This window comes from Salvelinus namaycush, chromosome 10 (genome assembly GCF_016432855.1).
Source record: "Salvelinus namaycush isolate Seneca chromosome 10, SaNama_1.0, whole genome shotgun sequence".
NCBI lineage: Eukaryota > Metazoa > Chordata > Actinopteri > Salmoniformes > Salmonidae > Salvelinus > Salvelinus namaycush.
This window is the reverse complement of record NC_052316.1, coordinates 22,657,645-22,684,195: the sequence shown is the minus strand read 5'-3', so window position 1 is coordinate 22,684,195 and position 26,551 is coordinate 22,657,645. Positions and strand designations below refer to the sequence as shown.

The following is a 26,551-nucleotide window of genomic DNA, read 5'->3' as shown; positions in this document are numbered from 1 at the left end:
TTCAGCAAACAATTCCCAGCAGGTAACTGACACTGTTTACCCAATACCCTCCAGTACCTCAATATGCAGCAGAATTGATTTTTACCAACATCAAAAGGACTGGTAAATCAACAGGACTGCACCACTTTGCCAACAAAGCCATTTTCATATGGGTTGAACACTAGGTGGCACTGTACACCTAGTCATTTTAAAAATAGTTTATGGAATATATGCCATGAATATTGTACAATAGCTTCCAATTTGAATATTTACAAAGATATTTGACCCTTGTGCACAGAAGGCTTCTGTAATTTATTTTGACATTTGAAGTGAAATCCTACTGAAATATTCTTTGTGTAATGTAAATAATGCTCTTCATTGCTGTATTTGTTGCTATTTCCAGTCTTTATTTTGTTGCTGAAAATATTCTCTTCCTATACAAATAGTAGAGCAGCTTTTTCACTTCTGTAATTTTGAGAGAAATTTGAAATTCAATGAGGAGGATCCATTAAACCACTCTAGAAGGTCATTCTACCAAGCTTTATGAATCCAATGAGGCTTTAGCCACGTCTCCTTCTAAAATGTCATAATATTCATCATTGAGCTATAATCCTGTCACGAAGGCTGGTTTTGTCACTGATCTGATATTTCATCTGTATCAGCCAGGTAAAGTTCATACTAATAACGAAGTCCCACTCACTGTAATAATTCTCTCTGCTACATCTGCTCACCAGCATGGCAACAAACCACACTAATAAGGCTTGTCAATATTTGGTACGCTGTACACATGTTCAATCTTTATCTGAGCATACTTTAGCAACATCCTATTCAGAATTCCCCGAATGTAGAGCGAGAACGGTGTGAAAGGCACTAAGGCATTGCTCCTGTAATTGTTGATGAGCTGAAGTGCTGTTGGAGTGTGTCTGTTGTCGGTTGTAACAGGAGGGGATGTGTCTGTGTAATTATCTGTGTTGATTAGGGAGACTGTCGGGCCCAGAGGGGTTGCTGAGGAGATAGACGCGTTGCACTGCCATGCATTATGAAGAGTCACTCTGGTTCTACAGCAGTCATTGTGCACCGACGTGTGTCGGACAGGAAGACAACAGTCAATACAGCTGGTCTCATGTTTCTTCCCCCGTGTTCATCTCAGAACCCATTGAATCAAACACAGAGAAACGGCCAGATACCGACACGGGTCAAATATTGCAATGCCTTGTATGGTTAGGGTTCTATAATATCTCACAAATATGTAGGGTGTTGAGTTCCAAAAAGAGAGAAGGCTACTGCTGCCATTGGCTGTGCGTCTTTGACAACCAGTAAGTAGAGGTTTGACTGTGTAGCAGGCAGCTAATGGCTATTTTCTGGATAACCATGGCCACTGCAGTGTCTCTTAGTGGTACAATTTTCTTAGTGCTATCATTTTCAGTGTTAGGTGCTCATTATCCTCCATAAACTGTTTTGGTGAGGGTGTGTGGCGACCCTGTTGTGATCTTTGCTGCTGGAAGAGGGTGACAGATCACACCGCTCAGAGGAGCAGGCCTCCTACAGGGAGGGCAGGCAAGCTGTTAGCACAGCGGCATTAAAAATAACCGTTGCAGCGCATTCACAGAGCTGGAAGTCTGCTGCGGTCAGGGAGCTGCCATCCCACCGCTCTGACAAACCCTGTACTAATACCTGCTGAAACAGGGCACTACTAGCAGGGCTAGCTTGGGTACCACCTTTTTAAATCACAGGGAACAACCAAGATGTACAGTAGCCTCTTCTGAGTTGTACAGTTCAAGCCTGCTTAACTCTAATTGAAATGAAACTTTGTAGGAAATAATACGTACGCTAAATCAATTATGATTAGTATATGTCATTAACACATTTTACTATTTATCTATTGCCTTAAGTTATGGAAGGCAATTATGTTTGGTGGCAATTTATTTATTCCAAAATAATCATATTGATTGCTTGCTGGAATAGACCTTCAGTATTTAGTACTTCACTGGGATGTTTGTGTGTGTATTACTATGCAAGGAGTACTTGTGTCCATATGTAATATACTCATTGCTTGAGTTTAAAATAACATTTTACCTCTGATTTAGTTCCTATTCCTTTGTAATAATTGGGAGAAGTTTCTGAACATGGGACATAACTTAACAAATAAAAGCCACAGTAGGCAATTACTTCAAAGCACATCTCTGCACACCTAAACCAAACAGACTAATCAAATAGTTATCCATATCACCAGGCCCACTCAGTCAATCCTCTGTTTGATTTTAAATAAATTGGGAGGCGTTGGAGATTTCAGACAAGCGCTCCCTCCTCAAAGGTAGTTACCGAGATCCACTCCTGAGCCAAACAAACGTTTCCCGGTGTCTGTGTTGACAGACGGTTAATACAGGAGGGTATCTAGATGGAGCTAATCTCTTGCATAAATAATGTAGGTTGATTTTATATATTAATGCGACTCATCTATTTCTGTTGCTTCCAGGAAGTGTGTTTTATTGAAGGTTATTTTAATTTGAACTCTGAATGTGAAATACAAATGGATTATTAGACATTTGGAATTAATTTGCAGCGTCCCTCCCTCCCCAGTTTGTTATCCCCTCAGAGATACTGATGCCTCAGATGCTGGCTGGCAAAAATCAGTGGAAATTATTAACAATTAGTATGCTGATTGGTCTTGAGACAAAATGGCAGACCAAGACATACCAGATCATGGGAGATTGCGTATTTGCCTATTATGTTGCAGACACAGAATGTGGAGGTAGGATGGTTATGCATGTCTGCCTGTAGTTTGACCTCTTTAGATCATACATCACAGATGAGATGGTCAGTGTGTGTGGTGTTCTAACGTAAAGGGAAAAGTGTGTGTCTCTCTGGCAGGGCTATTTTAATAAGGTCTGTGTCTGCTCTGTGCCTGGGGACTCTCAGAGGCTTATCTCAGAATGAAACCAATCTGTTGAGACTGCTCCTCCCCTGCAAAACTGTTTATTTTTTTGTCTATAAAGTTAAGCGACATTTTACTCAGAACACCTCATGCCGTGTCAAGTACTCCTGAGAGGACACGGCCCGGTGCCTCCATGTATAGAGGTCACTGACGGCTGGCGCAAACGCTCAGACGCAGGACAGCCTGATGGGAGTCAAGTGTAGAGAGGAGCTGAAAGCACTTTGTTGAGTCAGTAGTAGGACCCCGGAAGCAAAGATATTAATTCTCCTCTATATTTGCTTAGGTCTTTTATCTCAATACGACCAACTTGCTGGAAGCCAAATCGCTAAGTAACAGAGGAGACAAATGCCTCACAGTATGGGCCACATAGTCCGCTCACGTTCAAAGTGTTTACTGTGTAAAGCCATAAGTCCCCATATTATTATTTATTATTATTGCTGTCTTCACAATGGCTTATGGTAATGCTACAACACAGCTACCCACTTTTCCCCTTTGCTGTTTCGTCTGCCAGAATCAGTCGGGACTGTGTCTAAACAAATCATGCCGATATTAGCTTGGTCCCCTATGTGAGTCCCCATTCCTCCCTCTCTCCTGCCTGCCTCTCCCTGCTCAACCCATTACATATGCATCCAGTCCTTCCACACCACACATTTTCAATCTTCCCGGTTAGCTACAACAAACATTACATTTACATATTGATTTCGTAGTTTTAGTCAATGTAAATATGCTGTCATTACAGTAAATTTGAGCGTCTGTTAACATAAGCTCGTCCAGATCTGCGCAGATTAAGGCAGTGATTGCATAATTAATGTGTGCTACATATTAATTCCGACTATCCTTTTCCTCCTCGCTTCGAGTTGAGCTCTGATTAACTGCCTGGCTTGGACTAAGCTTCCGATTCATATTCACGAACACAGACTGAGCGTTTGCTCAAACCGCTACTTAACCTCAACGTTTATTATAAGTGAAGCGTCCAAAACTTTAATCTCTCTGTGAAGCACACAGTGTCTTCCTGTACTGTACACATCCTCAGTCATTGTTCATAGCTGCAAGCTAGGGCCTAGAACTCTCCACTTGTCTGCCCTTATTAAAAACCACTCTGGCCCAATGTATAGGAGCAACTTTGAGAAAAGTCAGTCTGACAAATCAATACATTGACTTGTCTGCCAGACCAGCAATGTTGATGTCACTGCTGTGGCCCCGTGTCCTGATCACCCCATGCTGGCTCAGGGAGCAGGCTAGCAGGCTGCTGCGCAGAAGAGGGACCCGGCACCAGGCCTGTCTGGACAGAGACGGAGGAGTGGGCACGAGCCCCAGGGGAGACGCAGGAAGTCATCTCACTGCAGGGATAAGTGTCTGACTAGTCTCAGCTTGTTCTCCACTTGACTCTTGTTTTATTTGTTCCTCCTTCTCCAGCGTTCTTCAGGAGTCATTAAATCAGAACTTCCTGCTCGTCATCAGCCACCGTGAAGCCCAGAGAGACTACAACCTCAACTTCCCTGGCAGCAGAACCATACAGGAGGTGGGTCTCCCTCTCTCTTCACATAATGTCCTGTCAGTGCTGAAAGATCTTAAAGATATGGCCTTCTACCAGTAGGATAGTTGTAAGGTTTGATTGATATTAGTTCTTATAAAACATAACCGCCATCACTGAGTAGGAACATTTTTAATATTTTAATTGACTATACAACTCTAATAAACGCTAACTGCAATCAAAGTTTTGCTCAGCCATGTTGCTACAATAGGAATTCATATCAATATTCTACATGAATGCTCAAATTTTACACACAGCTGTGGTGCATTGTTTGCTTACTGCAGCACCTCAATAGAGTTGGTAGTTATAATTTCTCTTCTCCAAGATTGCCCATCTATCAGGTCCACACAGCCAGTGACTTTCTAAATGTCCGAAAAGCTGTTTGAGGACAAATTGGCAAGCAACATTGGGGAGAAATGTGTTTGTGTAGTGGGGGTTGGGAACGGGTCATGCTCATTTTCTCTATCTGAAACCAAACACTGGATTTGGTAGCAGATTAAATATTCATACTGGGCCCACTGGCTTCCTATTTGCCCCTCTTTTTACTTATTACAGTCTCAGCTGCAGCTCAATCTGAGGGTTGAACGTGGTTGGGTGGGGGGACTGCCATGTAGACAACACCATAATCTATTCTGTTCAGTGTTTTCCCTATATGCATTTAGCAGTGGTGGGCTGCCCCTGCTAAATCGTTGTTGCCCCTCAAAGATATATACAAAAATCTTGCTCTCTCTCTTAATAAAAAATGTTTTCAGTGTTAATTTTAATTAAACAACTTAAACCAGATGTAAAGTATGTAGAAAAGATAATGGAGCTATAATTTTTGTATACACACTTTGTTTAAAAAAATTATCACCAAAGTAACTAGACAGTCGGAGAATCAAAAATTCAAATGTCATGGCATCGGGCCATTGATCTTATGTTTGAGTCACTCATAGTATAACAGCAACACTTGTAGGATGTTAGAAATAATGGAAAAAACATCTGCAGCCAATAGAATGATAGTAAAAAGCTTTGGAGCACCTTAAATTATGTTTTGGGCCAAAAGGCAAACTCTGCTTCATCATTCCTGAAATGATCACAAATTGCACTGATATTGCCAACTACTTTAATTATATTTTTATTGGCAAGATTAGCCAATTTAGCTATGATATGCCAGCAACAAATGCTAACACTACACATCCAAGTATAACTGATCGAATTCTGAAAGACAAGCGTTATTTTAAATTCCGTAAAGTGATTGTGGAAGAGGTGAAAAAATGATTGTTGTCTATCAACAATGACAAGACACTGGGGTCTGACAACTTGGATGGAAAATTACTGAGCATAATGGAGGATGATATTGCAACTCCTATTTGCCATATCTTCAATCTAAGCCTACTAGAAGGTGTGTGTGTGCGCCCTCAGGCCTGGAGGCAAGCAAAAGTAATTCCCGTACCAAAGAATAGTAAAGCTCCCTTTACTGGCTCAAATAGCCGACCAATCAGCCTTTTAGAAAATTTGTCAACTTTTGCCCCCTTTTTTTTTGACCAGAAACGATGCTATTTTACAGTAAACAAATTGACAACAGACTTTCAGCAAGCACGGCACATATGGTAAAACGATTGTGGGAGCTGTTTTGTTAGACTTCAGTGCGGCTTTTGACATTATCGATCATAATCTGCTGCTGTAAAATGTATGTGTTATGGCTTTACACCCCCTGCTATATTGTGGATAAAGAGTTACTTGTCTAACAGAACAGAGAGGGTGCTGTTTGAGGCGCTTCCATTAAAATATAATCCAGGTAGAATCAGGAATTCCCCAGGGCAGTTGTCTAGGCCCTTTGAGAAAAGTAATCTTTACTAATGACATACCAGTGTCTATGTATGCGGTTGACTCAACACTATACACGTCAGCTACTACAGTGACTGAAATGACTGCAACACTTAACAAAGAGCTGCAGTTAGTTTCAGAATGGGTGGCAAGGAATAAGTTACATTGCTTTTAGTTTTTGAAATATTTGGAAGTATTTGGAACAAAACACTCACTAAAGCCTAAATCTTGTAATAATTAATGTGGAAATTGAACAAGTTGAGGTGACTAAACTGCTTGGAGGAAACCTGGATTGTAAACTGTCGTGGTCAAATCATGTTGATACAACAGTAGCTAAGATGTGGAGAAATCTGTCCATTTAACACATTGTTACTCTGCCTTAACACTATCAACTAGGCAGGTCCTGCAGGCCCTAGTTTTGTCGCACCTGTTCTACTGTTCAGTCGTGTGGTCAGGTGCCACAAAGAGGGACCTCAAATTACTATTGGCTCAGAACAGGGCAGCACGGCTGGCCCTTAAATGTTCACGAAGAGCTAATATTAATAATATGCATGTAAATCTCTCATGGCTCAAAGTATAGGAGAGATTGACTTCATCACTACTTGTTTTTGTAAGAAGTGTTGACAGGCTGAATGCACCGAGCTATCTTTTTAAACTACTAGCACACAGCTCTGACACCCATGCATATCCCACAAGACATCCCATCATAGGTCTCTTTACTATCCCCAAGTCCAGAACAGACGATGGGAGGCGCGCAGTACTACGTAGAGTCATGGCAACATGGAACTCTATTCCACGTCAGGTAACTGATGCAAGCAGTAGAATCTGATAAAAATACACCTTATGGAACAGCAGGTACTGTGAAGAGACACGCGCACAGACACACACGTAAGACACACACTCTACCCACACATAAACATGGATTTTGTATTGTAGATAAGTGCATTCGTAAAGTATTCAGACCCCTTCCCCTTTTCCACATTTTATATTAGTCTTATTTTTTAAATTGATTAGATAATTGTTTCCCTCATTAATCTACACACAATACCCCATAATGACAAAGCGATAACAGGTTTTTAGACATTTTAGCAAATTTACTTAAGAATTCACACCCTTTGCTATGAGACTCGAAATTGAACTCAGGTGCATCCTGTTTCCATTGATGATCCTTGACGTTTCTACAACTTGATTGGAGTCCACCTGTGGTAAATTCAATTGATTGGACATGATTTGGAAAGGCACACACCTGTCTATATATGGTCCCACTGTTGACAGTGCATGTCCGAGCAAAAACCAAGCCATGAGGTTGACGGAATTGTGTGTAGAGCTCCGAGACCAGATTGTGTCGAGTCTCAGATCTGGGGGAAGGGTACCAAAACATTTCTGCAGCATTGAAGGTACCCAAGAACACAGTGACCTCCATTATTCTTGAATGGAAGATGTTTGGATCCACCAAGACTCTTCCTTGAGCTGTCCTCCACTGCCAAACTGAGCAATCGAAGTAGGTCAGGGAGGTGACCAAGAACCCAATGGTCACTTGACAGAGCTCCAGAGTTCCTCTGTGGAGATGGGAGAACCTCCCAGAAGGACAACCATCTCTGCAGCACTCCACCAAACAGGCCTTTATTGTAGTGGCCAGACGGAAGCCACTCAGTAAAAGGCACATGACAGCCTGCTTGGAGTTTGCCAAAAGGCACCTAAAGGACTGTCAGACCATGAGAAACAAGATTCTCTGGTCTGATGAAACCAAGATTGAACTCTTGGTCCTGAATGCCAAGCGTCACGTCTGGAGGAAACCAAGCACCATCCCTACAGTGAAGCATGGTGGTGGCAGCATCATGCTGTGGGAATGTTTTTCAGCAAGAGTGGGAGTGGCTTCGAGTCCCTGAATGTCCTTGAGTGGCCCAGCCAAAGCTCGGACTTGAACCTGATCGAACATCTCTGAAGAGACCTGAAAATAGCTTTGCAGCGAGGCTCCCCATCCAAGCTGACAGAGCTTGAGAGGATCTGCAGAGAAGAATGAAAGAAACTCCCAAAATACAGGTGTGCCAAGCTTGTAGCGTCATACTCAAGAAGACTCAAGGCTGTAATCGCTGCCAATGGAGGTTCAACAAGGCCGATACTAACATTGACTTTCATTGTACTGTTGCATGGGATGGCAAATTTAGAGGCCAAAACTTAACTCAAGCATACAAAAATAATCATATTAGGTGTTATATATTATTAGACGATAGCATAGTCATTACAAGCAGTGTAGTTAAGCCACATTTAAATATTGAGTGGAGTACAGCACAGGGTAGCAGCAGCTCATCAACCCAGTTATGAAGTCAGAAACAGACTCCAGGTCAGAAACAGACTCCATGAGGGTGGTATGAGCAAACCTTCTTGCCACAGCTCGCATTGATGTGCCATCCTGGATGAACTGCACTACCTGAGCCACTTGTGTGGGTTGTAGACTCCGTCTCATGCTACCACTAGAGTGAAAGCACCGCCAGCATTCAAAAGTGACCAAAACATCAGCCAGGAAGCATAGGAACTGAGAAGTGGTCTGTGGTCACCACCTGCAGAACCATTCCTTTATTGGGGGTGTCTTGCTAATTGCCTATAATTTCCACCTTTTGTCTATTCCATTTGCACAACAGCATGTGAAATGTATTGTCAATCAGTGTTGCTTCCTAAGTGGACAGTTTGATTTCACAGAAGTGTGATTGACTTGGAGTTACATTGTGTTGTTTAAGTGTTCCCTTTATTTTTTTGAGCAGTGTGTATATATATCATACGCACACACACACATTTTTGTAATAATGACAATTGCAACAATACTCAATGAACACTTTTATTTTAACTTAATATAATACATAAATAAAATCAATTATTCTCAAATAACATGATGTTAAACATATGTTAAAACGAACCACCAGCTTTCATGGGTCTTCAATATTCCCAGTTAAGTTTTAGGTTGTAGTGCAGAAAGCAGAGCTTGTCTGCATGGTCCCCTGTCAGTCTGCTCCTCCGCGAAACACAGACCTTATTTGAAGTAGATCAAGACATTCTCTATGGAAGACATGAACGGTAAAATAAGGAAGGAACCCCTTTCAAGTTCAGCCGCAAGTTATTACAGGGATTATAACGCGTCGACTATTTCTCTCTAAACCATATACCTTTGACTAATCCGGAAACTATCACCTCAAAAACAAAACGTTTATTCCGTTCCGTATTTTATCTAACGGGTGGCATCCATGAGTCTAAATATTCCTGTTACATTGCACAACCTTCAATGTTATGTCATAATTACGTAAAATTCTGGCAAGTTAGTTCGCAAAGAGCCAGGTGGCCCAAACTGTTGCATATACCCTGACTCTGCATGCAATGAACGCAAGAGAAATGACACAATTTCACCTGGTTAATATTGCCTGCTAACCTTGATTCCTTTTAGCTAAATATGCAGGTTTAAAAATATATACTTGTGTATTGATTTTAAGAAAGGCATTGATGTTTATGGTTAAGTACACATTGGAGCAATGACAGTCATTGATTGTTTTTTTATAAGATAAGTTTAATGCTAGCTAGCAACTTACCTTAGCTTACTGCATTCGCGTAACAGGCAGGCTCCTCGTGGAGTGCAATGTAATCAGTTGTTAGAGCATTGGACTAGTTAACTGTAAGGTTGCAAGATTGGATCCCCCGAGCTGACAAGGTTAAAAATCTGTTGTTCTAGAATGTTCCTAGGCCGTCATTGAAAATAAGAATGTGTTCTTAACTGACTTGTCTAGTTAAATAAAGATTAAATAAAGGTGTAAAAAAATAAATAAAAAAAAAACGGTAAATCGGCGCCCAAAAATACAGATTTTCCGATAATGAAAACTTGAAATCGGCCCTAATTAATCGGCCATTCCGATTAATCGGTCGACTTCTAGTATGTAGATACAGTTGAAGTCGGAAGTTTACATAAACTTTGGTTGGAGTCATTAAAACTCGTTTTCAACCACACCACACATTTCTTGGTAACACACTATAGTTTTGGCAAGTCGGTTAGGACATCTACTTTGTGCATGACACAAGTAATGTTTCCAACAATTAATTACAAACAGATTATTTCACTTATAATTCACTGTGTCACAATTCGTGGGTCAGAAGTTTACATACACTAAATTGACTTTGCCTTTTAAACAGCTTTGAAAATTCCAGAAAATGTCATGGCTTTAGAAGCTTCTGATAGGCTAATTGACATCATTTGAGTCAATTGGAGGTGTACCTGTGGATGTATTTCAAGGCCTACCTTCAAACTCAGTGCCTCTTTGCTTGACATCATGGGAAAATCTAAAGAAATCAGCCAAGACCTCAGAATAAAAATTGTAGACCTCCACACGTCTGGTTCATCCTTGGGAGCAATTTCCAAATGCCTGAAAATCCCATATTCATCTGTACAAACAATAGTACGCAAGTATAAACACCATAGGACCACGCAGCCATCATACCGCTCAGGAAGGAGACGCATTCTGTCTCCTAGAGATGAACGTACTTTGGTGCGAAAAGTGCAAATCGATCCCAGAACAACAGCAAAGGACCCTGTGAAGATGCTTGAGGAAGCAGGTACAAAAGTATCTATATCCACAGTAAAACGAGTCCTATATCGACATAACCTGAAAGTTTGCTCAGGAAGAAGCCACCGTTCCAAAACCGCCATTAAAAAAGCCAGATTACGGTTTGCAACTGCACATGTGGACATAGAATGTACTTTTTGGAGAAATGTCCTCTGGTCTGATGAAACAAAAATAGAACTGTTTGGCCATAATGACCATTATGTTTGGAGGAAAAAGGGGGAGGCTTGCAAGCCGAAGAACACCATCCCAACCGTGAAGCACGGGGGTGGCAGCATCATGTTGTGGGGGTGCTTTGCTCCAGGAGGGACTGGTGCACGTCACAAAATAGATGGCATCATGAGGCAGAAAAATTATGTGGAATATTGAATCAACATCTGAAGACATCAGTCAGGAAGTCAAAGCTTGGTCGCAAATGGGTCTTCCAAATGGACATTGACTATAAGCATACTTCCAAAGTTGTGGCAAAATGGCTTAAGGACAACAAAGTCAAGGTATTGGAGTGGCCATCACAAAGCCCTGACCTCAATCCTATAGAAAATTTGTGGGCAGAACTGAAAAAGCTTGTGCGAACACACAAACCTGACTGTTACACCGGCTCTGTCAGGAGGAATGGGCCAAAATTCACCCAACTTATTGTGGGAAACTTGTGGAAGGCTACCTGAAACGTTTGATCCAAGTTAAACAATTGAAAGGCAATGCGACCAAATACTAATTGAGTGTATGTAAACTTCTGACCCACTGGGAGTGTGATGAAAGAAATAAAAGCTGAAATAAATAATTCTCTCTACTATTATTCTGACATTTCACATTCTTAAAGTAAAGTGGTGATCCTAACTGACGTAAGACAGGGAATTTTTACGACGATTAAATGTCAGGAATTGTGAAACTGAATTTAAATGTATTTGGCTAAGGTGTATGTAAATGTATGACTTCAACTGTACCTCTGTGGGCCTGTAGCAAATTATAAAGTCTAGAGACAGCCTTATCCTTGTCAAACCCCATTCAAAAGGGTCAATATAATGTAGGGTTCTTTGGCTTAATGCCATACTGTGGGATGTGTCCTTAAGAAATTCCTGATTTGGAGGTATCTGATAAAGTGTTGTTGGCATGTTAAACTTACCCTGTGATTGTTGAAATGTAGCTAAATGACCAATGTATAAGTTACCGATTGTTGTGAGCCCCTTCTCTCTCCACTGTGATAACACCATATTATCCAATGCATGATTCAGGCAAATCGGGCTGTCAATGTATACAGTGGGTATGTTAAGAAAATACAGAATCTGTTTCCAGATCCTTAGAGTGTGACAAATGACTGGGTTAGAGTCATAAGTGGCCTTTTTCACATATGCTGGGCTGTTAACAAGTGCAGGGAGTGAGGAACGTTGACCGGAGCTCTGCTCAATCAAAAGTCATGAAGGCATATCATTCTGTCAGATCCCAGGTAAACTTTCCCTCCAGAAAGACACAATGTTCAGATTAGCAGCCCAATAATACAGTTTAAAGCGAGGAAGGCCAAAACCCCCCCTGTACTTTCTTAAATGCTTCTTTGAAATTCTGGCTGCCTTGTTATCCCATAAGAATGGAATTATTATTGAATCCAGTTTCTTAAAATAGCTTTGTGGTATGAAATTGGGTAGATATTGGAAGAAGTAAAGAAACCTGGGTAGGACAACCATTTGGAGTGTTTATACAACCAACCAAGCAGAAAGGCCGAGTTCTCCAAAAATCTGTATTTTGTTAAAGCTGATCAATTTTCATATCCCAATTCGTTTTCAATAGCTGATTTAAGTTTTGTCACTGATGCCAAGGCTTGTGAACTTGTCCATCACTGTTCTAAATGGGGTAGTTTGTAGAAATGGCACAACCACAGGCGGTGATATTGGCATCAATTTGCTTTTTTGCCAGTGTATCTTGTAGCCAGAGAAGGAGCCAAATGAATTCATCAAGTTAAGTAAGGGGGGAATAGTTTCAGGCTTGGATAAAAACAAATGAACAGTCTGCATTGAGGGACATTTTGTTCTGCGTGTCTTATTTTAACGGGAGCTATATCGGCACATACACAAATGAGAGTAGCAAGGGGTTCCATGGCTAAAGCGAAGAGAGCAGGTGAAATAGGGCGCCCCTGTCGGCAGCCTTTGAACAGGTGGAATGACTGCAACATCTCTTGATTGGTTACCACGGATGCTATTGGGTGTGCATAAATAATTCTTATCCAATTAATACATTCCTTTCCAAACCCGAAATGCTCCAGAACCGACATATACTTCCGCTCAATCTGATCAAACGCCTTCTCTGTGTCGAGAAATTACCACTGCCTCAACTTTATGATCATGATACATTACGTTGAAAAGGCATCTCAAATTGTAGTATATATGTCGACCTGGGATAAAACCTGTCTGGTCAGGGTGTATGATGTCAAACATATTTTTTTCTATCGGTTTGCCAATATCTTTGTCAACACCTTATTTTCTATGGGGAGCAACAACACGGGGCGATAAGAAGACATCTCCGTTGAATCTATCTTTTTTCAAGATCAGTGCTATAGTAGCCTCATACAGTGTTTGTGGGAGTTTGGCATTTTCTTTGGATTGTTTAAACATTCGCAACATAAGTGGAGCTAGACTGGCGCAATACTACTTAGAGAATTCTATTACATATCCATCGGGCCCAAGTGCCTTGCTGTTTGGAAATTGTGCTATTGCTGTGTTAATCGCCTCTAAAGTTATCCTGGCATCAAGTGCAGCAGCTGCCCCCCTGTCTAGTTTAGGAAGTTCACATTCAGTGAGAAAGCGTTCCATAGTTTGTAGATCAGTAGCATCGCATTTCGATTGATATAGCTCTGAGTAAAACTGCACAAAACATTTATTAATATCCTGCGGGTCTGTTACTATTTTACCATTGTCTCTTTTATTTTATGAATAGCTCTAGATGCCTGTACATGCCTTAGCTGTCATGCTAATAATCGATGTGGTTTATCACCCAGTTCAAAATAATTTTGTTGCGTTCTAGCAAGTAAAGAGCCCACCTGTTTTGGAAGGATGGTACTGTATTCATATTTAAACTTTGATCTTCTCAAGGACTGCATTCGAGGAATTCATAATAAAACCTCCTGTTCCCTTAACTCTCTTTCAATTTCTTTCAGCCTAGTATTGGTGCGTTTCTTCCTCTCTGATGTATATGAAATAATGTAACCTCTAATCACAGCATTGAGAGATTCCCAAAGGGTGGAGTAGTCAACATCCCCCGTGTCGTTAGCTTTTTTCCCCCTCGGAGCTATCTGCTCCTTCAAACACTGACAAAGTATCATCTTTCAACAAGTATGCGTCTAAGCGCCACAGTCGTAGACACATTGTCGAGTTTCAGCACCATGGACAACAGAGAGTGGTCCGTAATTACAATCGGATGATGGGTAACCGACGCAGCTGCTGAAATTTAGTTTGGAGTACAACAAAAAATAGTAAATTATGGAATATGACATGAACTGACAAAGAATGACCCCCCCAATAGATAGACATTAGTCTCTAAATATCGACTATGTTACGGGTTGTCATCAATGTATTTAGACTGACACTGGCATTTGATTGTTGAAGTGGCCTTGATAGCTGTTTTAACTGTACATTAGATCCTCTTTTAGATAAAGTTACCTCCAACAATAACACTTGTATTTGAGATATTTGGTATGGCCTTAAATTTCGTTAGAAAAAATAATGGATCATCGACGGTGGGTCCATATAAATTGACCAAGGTTATTGGTATCGAATTCAGTGTACCAGCCACAATAATATACTGACCATTTAGGATCTGAAATCGAGGATGAATAAATAAAAGGAATGTTTTTCCTTATCAGGATTGCTACCCCTCTAGCTTTTGCATCAAAATTAGACTGGTATATCTGACCAATCCAGCCGACTCCGTTTTGGCCTGAGCCGAGCGTTTTATTGAGTTTCTTGAAGAAGCACTATGTCAGCACCCAGTGATTTTTAAGATGAGAAAAACATTAGCTCTATTCACGACATGACCTAAGCCATTACAGTTCCAACTGACTATCTTTAATCCACCAGGTCTACTCTGTGCCTGGTCACTTTGGCATTTCTTATTTTAGAGCAAATTGTTGCTGTCATACAAAACCAAAACGAAAAACATCCCACCATGTGGGAACTTGTCATGCCACCTGTACTAAAAGTAAACATGAAACACAGACCACGTCCTCTTACTGAGTGACTTCTTCAAACGAAGCACTCCTTGACTAACACACAAACCTTAGTTCAGGCTTTATGTCTAGGCACCCTAACTTGGCATCTATAGGCTCTGCATATAAAACGAATATTAGATAACACTTAACTCTCACATTGGGACTAAAACATGATAGGCTAAACAATGCTATATAAGCAATAACATCTCACCCATCATAAGTCCCAATCTCTGATCTTTTGATCAAAAAGACATCGGTAGGAAATTCAAACACATTCCTGGCCTCTGTTTGGCCACTTCTGTGTCCTCAGCCAGGGAGCTTGCGTGACAAGAACAGGTCAGCCTCTCTTGGGTTGTCAAACGTAGGTGTTGATCCCTCGACTGTCACCTCAAACCAGGCTGGGAAGAGGAATCCATATCGCATGTTGGCCGCCCTGCATTTCTTGCGCAACTCATCATACTCTTTCTGTTGGTTCCTCACCTCCTTAGTAAGATCTGGGTAGAAAGACACCCTGGCTCCTTTGTAGTTAAGGGGGAACTTTTGACTAGCCAGTTTAAGGATGAGATCCCTGGTCTGGAGATAGTGCAGTCGTGCAATGAATGTCCTTGGTGGTGCGCCCTTGGCTGGCTTCGTTGCCTGGGATCTGTGTGCGCGGTCGATCGGGATGGGTGTTTTGAAGTGTTCACTCTCTAGCAATGCTGGTATCAGCTCCGAGACAAATTCAAAGGAATTCCCTTTCTCAGTGTCCTCCTGGATCCCAAATATTCGGATGTTCTGGTGTCTTGAATGCGACTCGAGCATTTCGTCGGGCTTTCATGGTTTTGTGATTTTTTTTCCCCCTCTGTCCTGTAGCCTGGCCTCGTGATTAACTGTCTGCTCGACCTCATGCACCCTGCCATTGGTTGCCTTCACAGTTTCAGTCAAAGTCCCAATACGCTTTGAGATATCAGCCAACCTTGTGTCTACCTTCTTGCTTAGTGAGTTTATAGCAGCCAGTAGGTCACTTGGAGTAGGTTATATTGGGAGCTAGCATCTTCAGCTAACTCCTCGTTGGACGGTGATATTGAAATCGGTTCGTTGTCTGTCTCATCCAAATTCTTGTTTAGGACCCCCTTTTTTTGGTGCATTTTCCCATTTATCGTATTGCCAGATAATGTTTGATATTATAGGTGGTGAGAAATTAATATTAAATATGAATTATTTTAAAATTGAGCGGAGCTCTAACAAAACACGTCTTTTCCATAGCTTGCTCCCGAGGGGGGGCACTAGAGAGCAAGCTATGGAAAAGACGTGTTTTGTTGTGTTGCGAAAAGTGTTATGTAATATTTTATATAACATAACTGTCTCAATGTTGCTGTACCCCAGGAAGAGTAGCTTCTGCTTGGCGATCCTTAATAAATACAAATAGGATGGCCACCATTGCCCACGCCCACTAGCACCCCCCCCCCCCCCCCCCCCACTAACTTTACCGCCACTGCTGAAAAAATCCTAGGGGAAACACTGCAGTTGCTCTCTTTTCATCCGTTGCAGCTTTAGCCTCTAGTGTTTCCACTTAGTTAGCTCAGAGGACTAAAACAAAGTGTTCTATTATAAGGAAACACCTCATCCTCTTTCTCTTGTTTTAATAGCATATGCAGAGCAATCTGAAATGGCTCCATTAATTATTCACAGCAGGTAGTCTGGTCCACGTTAAGTGTAATAAGCTCCCCATGGACTGACAGTGTCGCTGAAATACCTCTCTTCAATGTGAGCGATACTGGGGTACGTAACGCACTCGGGGAGTAGCCTCCATTTGAAGTTTGAATCAAGTTTGTTGGGACCAAGTAAGAATGTTGAGTCGGCAATGACCTCTGACAGTCCCAAGGCGCAAAACATTCTGATTGATAAAAGCAAGATGATATTCAAGTACAAATGTATCATCTTTGTGGGAAAGTTGTTTTCATTCTGTTCATGTCAAAGGCAGCATTTCCACTACTGGTGACTCGAGCGACGCCAAAGTGCCAGTGGTTATTGTTTCTGTCTCTCATAATTAGTCAGACTGCAGACAGACCGTATTGTTGTGTTTTGCTGGTGCATCGGTTAGATTGGTTTCCTGGGCCCCAGCGTCCCCTGCTCTTGGTGTTGCTGACTGCATGGCGCTGGTGACCATTACTGTAATCAGTCTACTTTACGGGTTTGTAATGGTGCTAATTGAAGAGATTAATACAGCAGCAGCGGAGTGAGGGTGTCCTCTCCCCTTCCTCAGGCAGATGGTTTTGATGAGCACCCACTGTGAACCTTAAGTGTTTCTGCTGGGATTACAAACACTGGGGAGGGGTCCCTGTTGTGAAGATGGGGATAAGAAACGATGAAGAGGGCTAGTAGCTTGTTGGGGGAGCAGGAGAGGGGACAAAGCAGAATCAAACAGTCCTCCATGTCCTCCCACATGCTTGTCTTTAGGCATTCTGTTCCCCCAAAAGAGAATATGAGACCCAGCACCTTTACCACTGTTAATCGATCTGTGGAACACTGCGTGTTGGGCACATATTTACTGTTTGGTCATTGACAGTTTTATTTAGTATTTTATTTTTTGCACCAAAACATGTAGAACATAATGAAAGATGCAGGTGATGTTTCATAAACTAAAAGGTGGAGAACTGCTATTTGTATCGTCAAGTGCCAGGCCTAAAGAACATCAAAGGGTTTTGGAATACTTCATAAAACTCAATGAATTCTTAGAATAAGTATTGTGGGGAAATATGCAGTTGGCTGTCTATTAATTGACTTGCCAAGTAAAAGTTGTAAGGGATTGTATTGTCATGGAGATCTGAATGATCAAATAAGAACGCAACAAAGAAGCAACACCATATTCAAAGATGCAGCCAGCCGCATTTCGTCCATTCTGTCCCCAACACCGCCACATAGGGAGCCCACTGCAAACCATCTTTCTCATCCTCTTTTGTCTTAGTTGAAGACCAGCCGATGGTCTCTGCTTATGCATATCAATGGGGAGAGAGTCCTGTCCTCTTGTTTGTCTTTGCCAAAAGCTCTGGCTTTGCCTTGTGGCTCCCAGGGAACGGCTCCCTGCTCTCCTCGCTCGCCACAGTTCGGCCTCGGGGGCTTTGATTGGCATTCACAGCCAAAATGTGGGGGTACGCTAAGCTGGAGCGCAAATGTTTGCCAGGAAAGTGGCGGGTAGAATAGTGATGGCCGATGGGTCTGGAGTGTCCGTGATCAGAAGAGTTGTCCGGGGGATTTCTCCACCCCTTGCCGTTTCTCCTCTGCAGCTGGGGAGAGGAACAGAGAAAAGAAAGAGGGGAGAGAGACTGAATGAAAGGCATCTGGTGCTGGAGAGCTTGTGACTGTTTAACGGCAACCTTTTCTTCTTTGATTTTGCTCCAGCCAAGGATTACTAGTACTTGGCATTTCGAATGATTTGATCATTAATGTTTCTGTGTATGTTGCCCAAGCACTGTGATATCGAGTACATGCTGGTCTCAGCCTTAACAGCAGGGAAGGGCTTTCTGTGTGTGTTAAATTCTGTTAAGTTATTAAAATGTGTTATTACAGTGGATAATTCATTTTCTATCTATGTCCTTGCGTAAAATGACACCGACTCAAAGCATTTGTCACAAACTATTTTTTTCATTGTCTGCGTCTCAAACTGCTATTACCTTTTGTAGTCACAGCCCTTTTTGTTATTACTTAAACATTTACATTTCAACAGGGAAATCCCATTGAGACCAAGGCATATTTTGCATAGGGAGCCATGCATGTATACAAAATTCACATTTACAAATGCAATGCAAGCAATTTAAGAAAAGCAATCCCATTCCTCAACAAGGAGGTCCTCCATTAACAACTACCCCACTCCAGAGCATCAAGGTGCAGAGAGCTCTGCAGATCATTCTATCCACGGGTGCAAAAAAATAACTGAATGCAGATGTACCTAATTCCATAGAGATCAACGGGACCTCTAGAAAGATGTTGACCGGGGGAATTTCTGTGGAATGTGGATTTGCACAAGGCGTTTGACACGGTTGACCATAGTATCATGTGCTACAAAATGAAAGCCCTTGGTTTTAACCGCAGGACCAAATGGTGGATGTTAATGGAAAACATTCTAGTGCGAAAGGGATCAGCTGTGGAGTCCCGCAGAGGAGCATCCTTGGTCCACTTCTCTTCCTACTGTACATTTAACGATAAAATCAGCCTGCTCTCGTAATTAGTTTTTTTTATGCGGGTAACTACTCTACTGGTGTCCCATAAGAACAAAGCCTCGGTCAAAGAGCTCCTTAGTGCAGAGTTATCCAATATCAGTAAATGGCTTTCAGATAACAAACTTTCTCTGCATCTTGGAAAAACAATCCATCTTATTTGGTTCCAGAGTAAAGCTTGCATGATCCCCTGATTTTAGTGCCAAAGTGGGCAACTCGGTGGTTACACCAAAAACTTTAGTCAGCGACCTTGGGTGTGAATTGGATAAGTACCTGACTGGTGACACTATGCCCCTAAAGGTTTTAACAAAGATAAACCAAAGCATTTAATTCTTAGCTCAGACCTGAAAATATCTTGATAGTGACAAACTAAAGACTCTGGCAGGTGCGCTAGTTCAGTGACACTTTGATTATGCGTACACATACCTAAACCTTTAAAGAATAAGCTACAGACCAGCTACAAAACAAGCTGGTGAGTATTATAATATTAATTCAACTTTGTCTGGTCCATGTAATTTTGGACCAGACCAAGGTACCTTTCAAATTATTTTACTTATTAGATATGTCCACCAATACAACACTAAAGCCAAAGACTATTGCCTTTTTTTTTATTGTTTAATTGTTGTATCTGGTAAGAAGACATTTTTATATATGGGTACTGTTTCACGCAACAAACTACCACAGCAACTCCAAGCCATGCCGACCATAACTTAATTTAAAAAGAATGTCAAAAGCTGGCTAATGATCAAGCAATAGAAAATGTTTAATGTCTGTATGTAATGCTCTAGGTTATGACAACATTGTCCTTTTTGTTTTGTGTAACCAAAGTACGCCTAGTTTACCCTAGGCCTACTAAGTTTTGATGAAGTGTGCAATTGGCATGCTGAATGCAGGAATGTCCACTAGAGGTGTTTCCAGATAATTTAATGTTAATTTATCTTCCATAAGCTGCCTCAAACATCGTTTTAGAAAATTTGTCAGTAAGTCCAACTGGCTTCACAACCGCAGACCACATGTATGGCGTTGTGTGTGCGAGCGGTTTGCTCATGTCAACATTGTGAACAGTGCCCCATGCTGGGGTTATGGTATGGGCAGGCATAAGCTACGGACAACAAACACAATTGAATTTCATCGATGGCAATTTGAATGCACAGAGGTACCGTGACGAGGTCTTGAGGCCCCTTGTCGTGCCATTCACCCCATGTTTCAGCATGATAACCCCATGTTGGAAGGATCTGTACACAATTCCTGGTAGCTGAAAATGCCCCAGTTCTTCGTCCTCACCAGACATGTCACCCATTGAGCATGTTTGTGATGCTCTGGATCTCTGTGTACAACAGCGTGTTCCAGTTCCCACCAATATCCAGCAACTTCGCACAGCCATTGAAAAGGAATGCGACAACATTCCACAGGTCACAATCAACAGCCTGATCAACTCTATGCGGAGGAGATGTGTCGTGCAGCATGAGGCAAATGGTCACACTAGATACTGACTCGTTTTCTGATCCACGCCCTTTTTGTTTTAAGGTATCTGTGACCAACAGATGCATATCTGTATTCCCAGTCATGATTAGGGCATAATGAATTTATTTCAACTGACTGATTGCCTTATATGAACTGTAACTCAGTAAAATCTTTGAAATTGTCACATGTTGGGTTTTTATATTTTTGTTCAGTATATTTATAGTTGGCTATCCATGTGATCTGGTTTGGTGACTCGTGTATCTGGATTTTAACAATGAACTAAGGTACGGCGGAAGTTTGTAAAAGGGCTTTATAAACAAAGAGAGCAGTGTATCAATCTACGAGACTTAAGAGAGGGCCAGCCTGCTTTCTGATATAGGATGCAATGATGTGTACTCAACCTGTCCCCTGTAATAAAGGGACATGTGCTGTGGTAAACTGCATCTAATGGTTTCAGTGTAGTGGCAGCTGCATTCATATAAATGGTGTCACTGTAGCCTAGCACTGGCAGGAAAGTTGACTGAATGATCTGTTTTCTCCTGTTCATGGAGAGGCATAGTCTATTTCTAAAGAAGCCCATTTTTATTCTCAACTTAACTCATTTATCCATATGCTTTTTAAAATAACTTCATCAATCCATATGCCCAGATATTTATTTATAATATAATAATCTGAGAACTTGTACCGTTCTAAACATTCTACATAAAGGGGATTGGGCTACATGTTGTGTGATTTTTTATGTAATGTATCTGGTGAAGTGAGACCCTAATCAAGCTCTTCTCAAAGTAAATACAGTTCTCTGGCAGACAGGGGGCAGCATTAGACAGCACTGTTATCAGAGTATGTGTCTAACTGGCCTTACTAGTAATGTGATGGGCTTTTTTGAAAAGTGAATTGTAATATCGCTTTGGTCAGCAGTGGTAATGGTAGGTTGCTTTGGTGAAAGCTGAGTTGGGCGATTGGAGTTTTAATGAGATTTGTAATTGGAATGCCTAGCAAAAGGCTGTAGTACATAGAGATTGCATAAAATCATCATGAATAGTTAATGCTGGTTCTATTTAGCCAGATATTGATTAAAAAAGGAATCCTGGTCTTATGTTGATATTGATTTTAGGGTAGCTTCAGAGGCAATTGGTCAAGATGGTTGTTATAAGCAAACATAATTAGCCTAATTGCTCATTCAGTTCTTTCCAAATTAGGGATGAGCATGAGTTCTTGAACGGACGTCAAATTTCCATCTTTAACCAGAAATACTGTTAACATTTTTGGTGGATGTGCGTTGTGGCTGCCCGAACAGGCAATTGAAATTTTGTCTTGAAGACCTAGTTAATTTGCTTTGACTCTAGTGTTCCATTTGTACATGTGCATTTGCGGCTCACAAAAAAAAAAGAAACCAAGCCAAGGATCACACAGTTCTTCTCCCTAAATTACTTTTCCCCCTCAGTGTCTCATTCACTCAATTGCCTTCCAACTGCTCCCTACACACACATTTGCGGAGTGCGCCCACAAGCTCCAGTTAGGCCTACAGAAATAAATGCCTATCAAAACACATAACTAATGGTACACACAAGCTACATTTCTTGACAAATGACAGTTTTAAAACACAAATGGACTGGTTGGTTGAAGTAGGAAAATGTGTTCCAACAACGAGTTGCAGTTTTGGAATAATTGAGTCCTGTCCATTTTCCGCTGCGGCTACTTTGCTAACTGCTAGTGCCATTTAGAATTGGTTATCCTAGGCTTTAACCCCCTTAAACATAGACCGGTTCCACACTGAAAATCCGCCAAAGACATTGGTTTGATAAAGACAGAGCATATTTTCATCACATTTATTAAGCATAGGCCAAAGAAAATGTCAAACAGGCAGAATTTTCTAAATTGAACATCTGTATATCACCCCGTTTCAAATGATCATTCTTTTAGAGTTTAACTGGTCCAGATTTGAAATGTGCATCAACTTTTCTTTTTTCATATATTTTTTTATTACTATAAAATAATTGTCTTGACTGTGAGGGCTCAGGAAATATGGGTGTCTTGTCTGCTAAATTAGCCTTATTTTGTTATGCCATTGCACATCCATAGGCTTCTACAAGCAAGCGCCACTGCTGAGGTTACTGCCTTTTTGAAGATTGCGTTGCACCATCTTATTTAACCAGTTGATATTACGGTTTCAATAAATTCCTTTTTTTATGGCACTTCTTTATCGACTGACGTGTATACACTACATGGCCAAAAGTATGGACACCTGCTCATCTAACATCTCATTTAAATATCATGGGCATAAATATGGAGTTGGTACACCCTTTGCTGCTATAACAGCCTCCATTCATCTGTGAAGGCTTTCCACTAGATGTTGGAACATTGCTGCGGGGATTTGCTTCCATTCAGCCACGAGCATTAGTGAGGTCGGTTCCAATTGTCGAAATCGGTGTGTAAGAACTTGACTGGCCTGCACAGCCAAGGCTTCAACCCATCGAACACCTTTGGGATGTTCAACGAGTAGGTTTCCACATACCTTTGGTCATGTTGTGTATCTTACTTTTAGAAACTTTGTTCTCACAGTTCTGTCAACTTTTTTGGGTTTTGAGGCTCGCCTTCCTGTTCTGTCTACTATGCACGTGTTAGAGGATGTGGATACGTTGTGGTAGGGAAAACTTTCATTAAAGCAGGAGATTGTAATGCGTCTAGTAAAATCTGAGCTAATAAACGTATAGCTGCTCTGATAGAATAGGTTTGGTTAAGGTGCTGTTTCCAGCTTGCAGCCATCAGGACCTCCTTTATGGGCATTAGTTTGTTGTTTCTCTAAGGCTGCCTTAACCTCTGACTGGAGACACTTAATTACAGCTGGGCGCTAGTGTTTATGCCTGCCTGTCGGTCAGCGCTCGGAGGAGAAATCCCTGTAGCCCTCTGGTCAAACACAGATATTACACTCTGTAATAACACTGGCCACCCGGCCTGACCCCACTCCACTTCATAAAGAAAGGCACTGTGCATGTGTGTGTTTGGGACTGGCGTCCTGCTTCAGAGAGGAGAAAATGAGGTTTGAATATCGTGATCCCATGTCAGCCACACATTATGTCTAAACTTTTACCAAGGCATTTTCAGGCCGGTCTGCTTCTTACCAAGTGACACAGACCTCAACACAGACACTCTCATCTGCAGAATTGTTGACTTTTATTCAACATAAAAAAGCACTCCAGCTATGGGCACGAGACCGACGTCTCGGCAAGGATACATCTCTCCCTCTGAGTGTTGGAGGGAGGATTTGGCTGTGCGGGGAGCTTTCCACCACAATGGCCAGTTTGCTCAGTATCTACCCCTGCAGGGTAGTGCATTCTGCAGGGGTAATGCGCTAGAATCCAGCACTCAGGCGACACCTGCTTTGATCACCCTCGCCTTGCGCACATCAGGCTGACATTGGGCTTTAAACCAACAGGGCAGGGATGGCGGAGCATGGTGCTCGTGGGACGCTGCTAACTGTTTAAAAGCATGGAATGTTAAGTGCAGATACACCGGTCATGAATGGGAGAAGAGAAATACTGTTAATTTGAGAGTGTGTTTCTGTGCATTAAGCAAGGCATCTGTGGAATGCAGATTACACAGGGCTTTTTCTCTGTCCAATGGAGGGAGGCTCCATCTTTGTTATTCCCTGTGGTGCTATAGTGTGTGGCTGGCTATCTCTCAGTTCCTTTCCACACCTCCACAGGAGACAATCAAAGCTATGCCGACACACCAATGATGTTGTCTCATGTTGTGTTTATTGTTATAGTTCGGTATAGGATACTTACTGATATTTGCAGTTATTTTCTTCAGGATTTACATTAAAAGTATTCATGTTTTAATCTGAAATGATAGATTTAATAATTATTTGCCATTGTCTTTCTTTCCAGGTGAAAAGGAATGTTTCAGACCTGACAAACATCCCAGTGCGACACCAACAATGGGAGGGCTGGCCTGCTGCGGCATCTGACGATTCGGTAAGGAACAAAAACACATGTCTCTCAGGCTTGGACTTGGGAACACCACTCCATTTCCATGTTGTCTTTGGCCCTTATAGCTGCTGTTCACCAGCAGTCTTACATAAATTAGGAAAAGATGTTACCCATGTTTTCATTTACTGAATATATTTTGATTTAAGAAGGTTAAAGTTTATTCCATGAAGGCTTGACAAAGCCTATTATTTTACAATATGTAGTGAATCTCGGTTTGAGAGAAACTGGTAAATGTTTTCAGTGCTGAAACATCTGTCCAGTCTAAAAGTAAGATGTAGAAACTAATTAAGATGTCAGGACAGTCTGCAGGGGTCTGCAGGGTCCTTCTATCTGTGGACATTAAAGCTCACATCATTGAGTGTCACTGACCTTTCCCGCCCGGGGTCACCGTTCAGCCATTCAGCTAAATTTAGTCAAAGTGATCAGACGCGGTCCTCACACGGAGCCCTGAGGAACTCCGACCCCCCCCCCCCCCCCCTCTTGCTTTTCTTTGACAGCTTGTATGTTCCCATGCTAATTTTATGGATGATTGTGCAACTGGGTTGTTCCATACACATTCAGTTGGCTCATCAACTTTTATCTTTGCTGTTGTTTTAAAGTATTACCTCTTATTACATTATTTTGTGGCATCCTCTTTACTACCCTGAACTGGGTTTTCTTGCTCTGATCATGATTAAAATCTACAATGACATTTCTATTTTAGATGTAGTAGGACAGGGTGTGGTCACCTGGTGAGAACCTGTTCTCTAAATGTTGTGTGGTTCATATGGCAACCCTCTCTTTTCCCATCTAACATCTACATTCAAATATTCACTTTGGCAAATTGAATTAACAATCCCTGCATCTTTTGTTTTGTTTTTAAGTGGAGCTTTTATGTCTCGCTTGGTTGCTCTCTTGTCAAAGCAAATACGTACATTGCAACCGTTTATTTTCCTGAAAGGCTGAGACAAAAGGTTATATTTCTTTTTTGTTCTAAATTGTTTGCTCTTTGTGTGCCTTAATGTAAAGCGCAGTGGCCAAAGGCAGCCTCTCAAACCACAAACCCTATACAGCACTGATATGGATCTATTTAATTGTTATCCATCTCTTTCCTTAGACAGGCAATCTAGCCAAGAGATCAAGTCCAACCTGAAACCACAGTAAAGTTTACATTATCACTTCTCACCCATAGCACTTTGGAACCCACAATATTCTGGAATATGAGGTGGGCTGCTTGTCAATGAGTCTTGGCTCGACCAAAGCTCTAAGGTGGCTTGGGGATGAATAGAAAGTGGCTTTAGGTCATAGCCATGTGCCTGGCCATAGCCTGGCTAAGGCGGCTCACTGCTCCCATGTTTCATGGGAGGAGATATTAAAAGCATTGACTGCAATATTAGCCCTTTCCAGCCCAAACCCTTATTGAAATGTCTCTGAGCATTACAGAGAAAGCCCTTGCATGCCAGCCTGGCTGTTCCATTGCATATCTCATTAACCCCGCCTCATCTCTGGGGATTTGTACCAATAAACATGGCAGCTAGGGTTTAAAATTAAATTTTCAAGGAGTCATAATCGATGACTACTTAGCTCCGTTTTTCATTATTTTTAAGCATTTTTTCATTCAATGCACTCACTTAATATTTAGTTGGGGGAAAGTCAGAATTATTTTTTACAGTGTAATCATTTGTTGTTCAATTTAGGGATCAATATTGTTCAAACTTAGAGTTTTTATTGTCACCAGGCTGTTTTATAATTAAATACCCAATTTAAGCCATGTCAGAAATGATTGTCTACGTTCAAGTGAATGGGAAAAATATATATATTTTTTTCAGACAACAACACACAAACAACACACAAACATGCATACTGT

At 41.5% G+C, this 26,551-nt stretch overlaps 1 protein-coding gene across 1 annotated transcript in view; it reads left to right on the top strand.

Moving 5' to 3' along the window:
- The window catches only part of faf1 (Fas (TNFRSF6) associated factor 1), an 80,053-nt gene that overhangs the window by 12,768 nt on the left and 40,734 nt on the right, over positions 1 to 26,551 (top strand). Inside the window, exons 7-8 of the mRNA XM_039002526.1 lie at positions 4,331 to 4,436; positions 24,604 to 24,690. Coding sequence (XP_038858454.1) covers positions 4,331 to 4,436; positions 24,604 to 24,690 — 193 coding nt within the window. The remainder of the gene's footprint in view (positions 1 to 4,330; positions 4,437 to 24,603; positions 24,691 to 26,551) is intronic.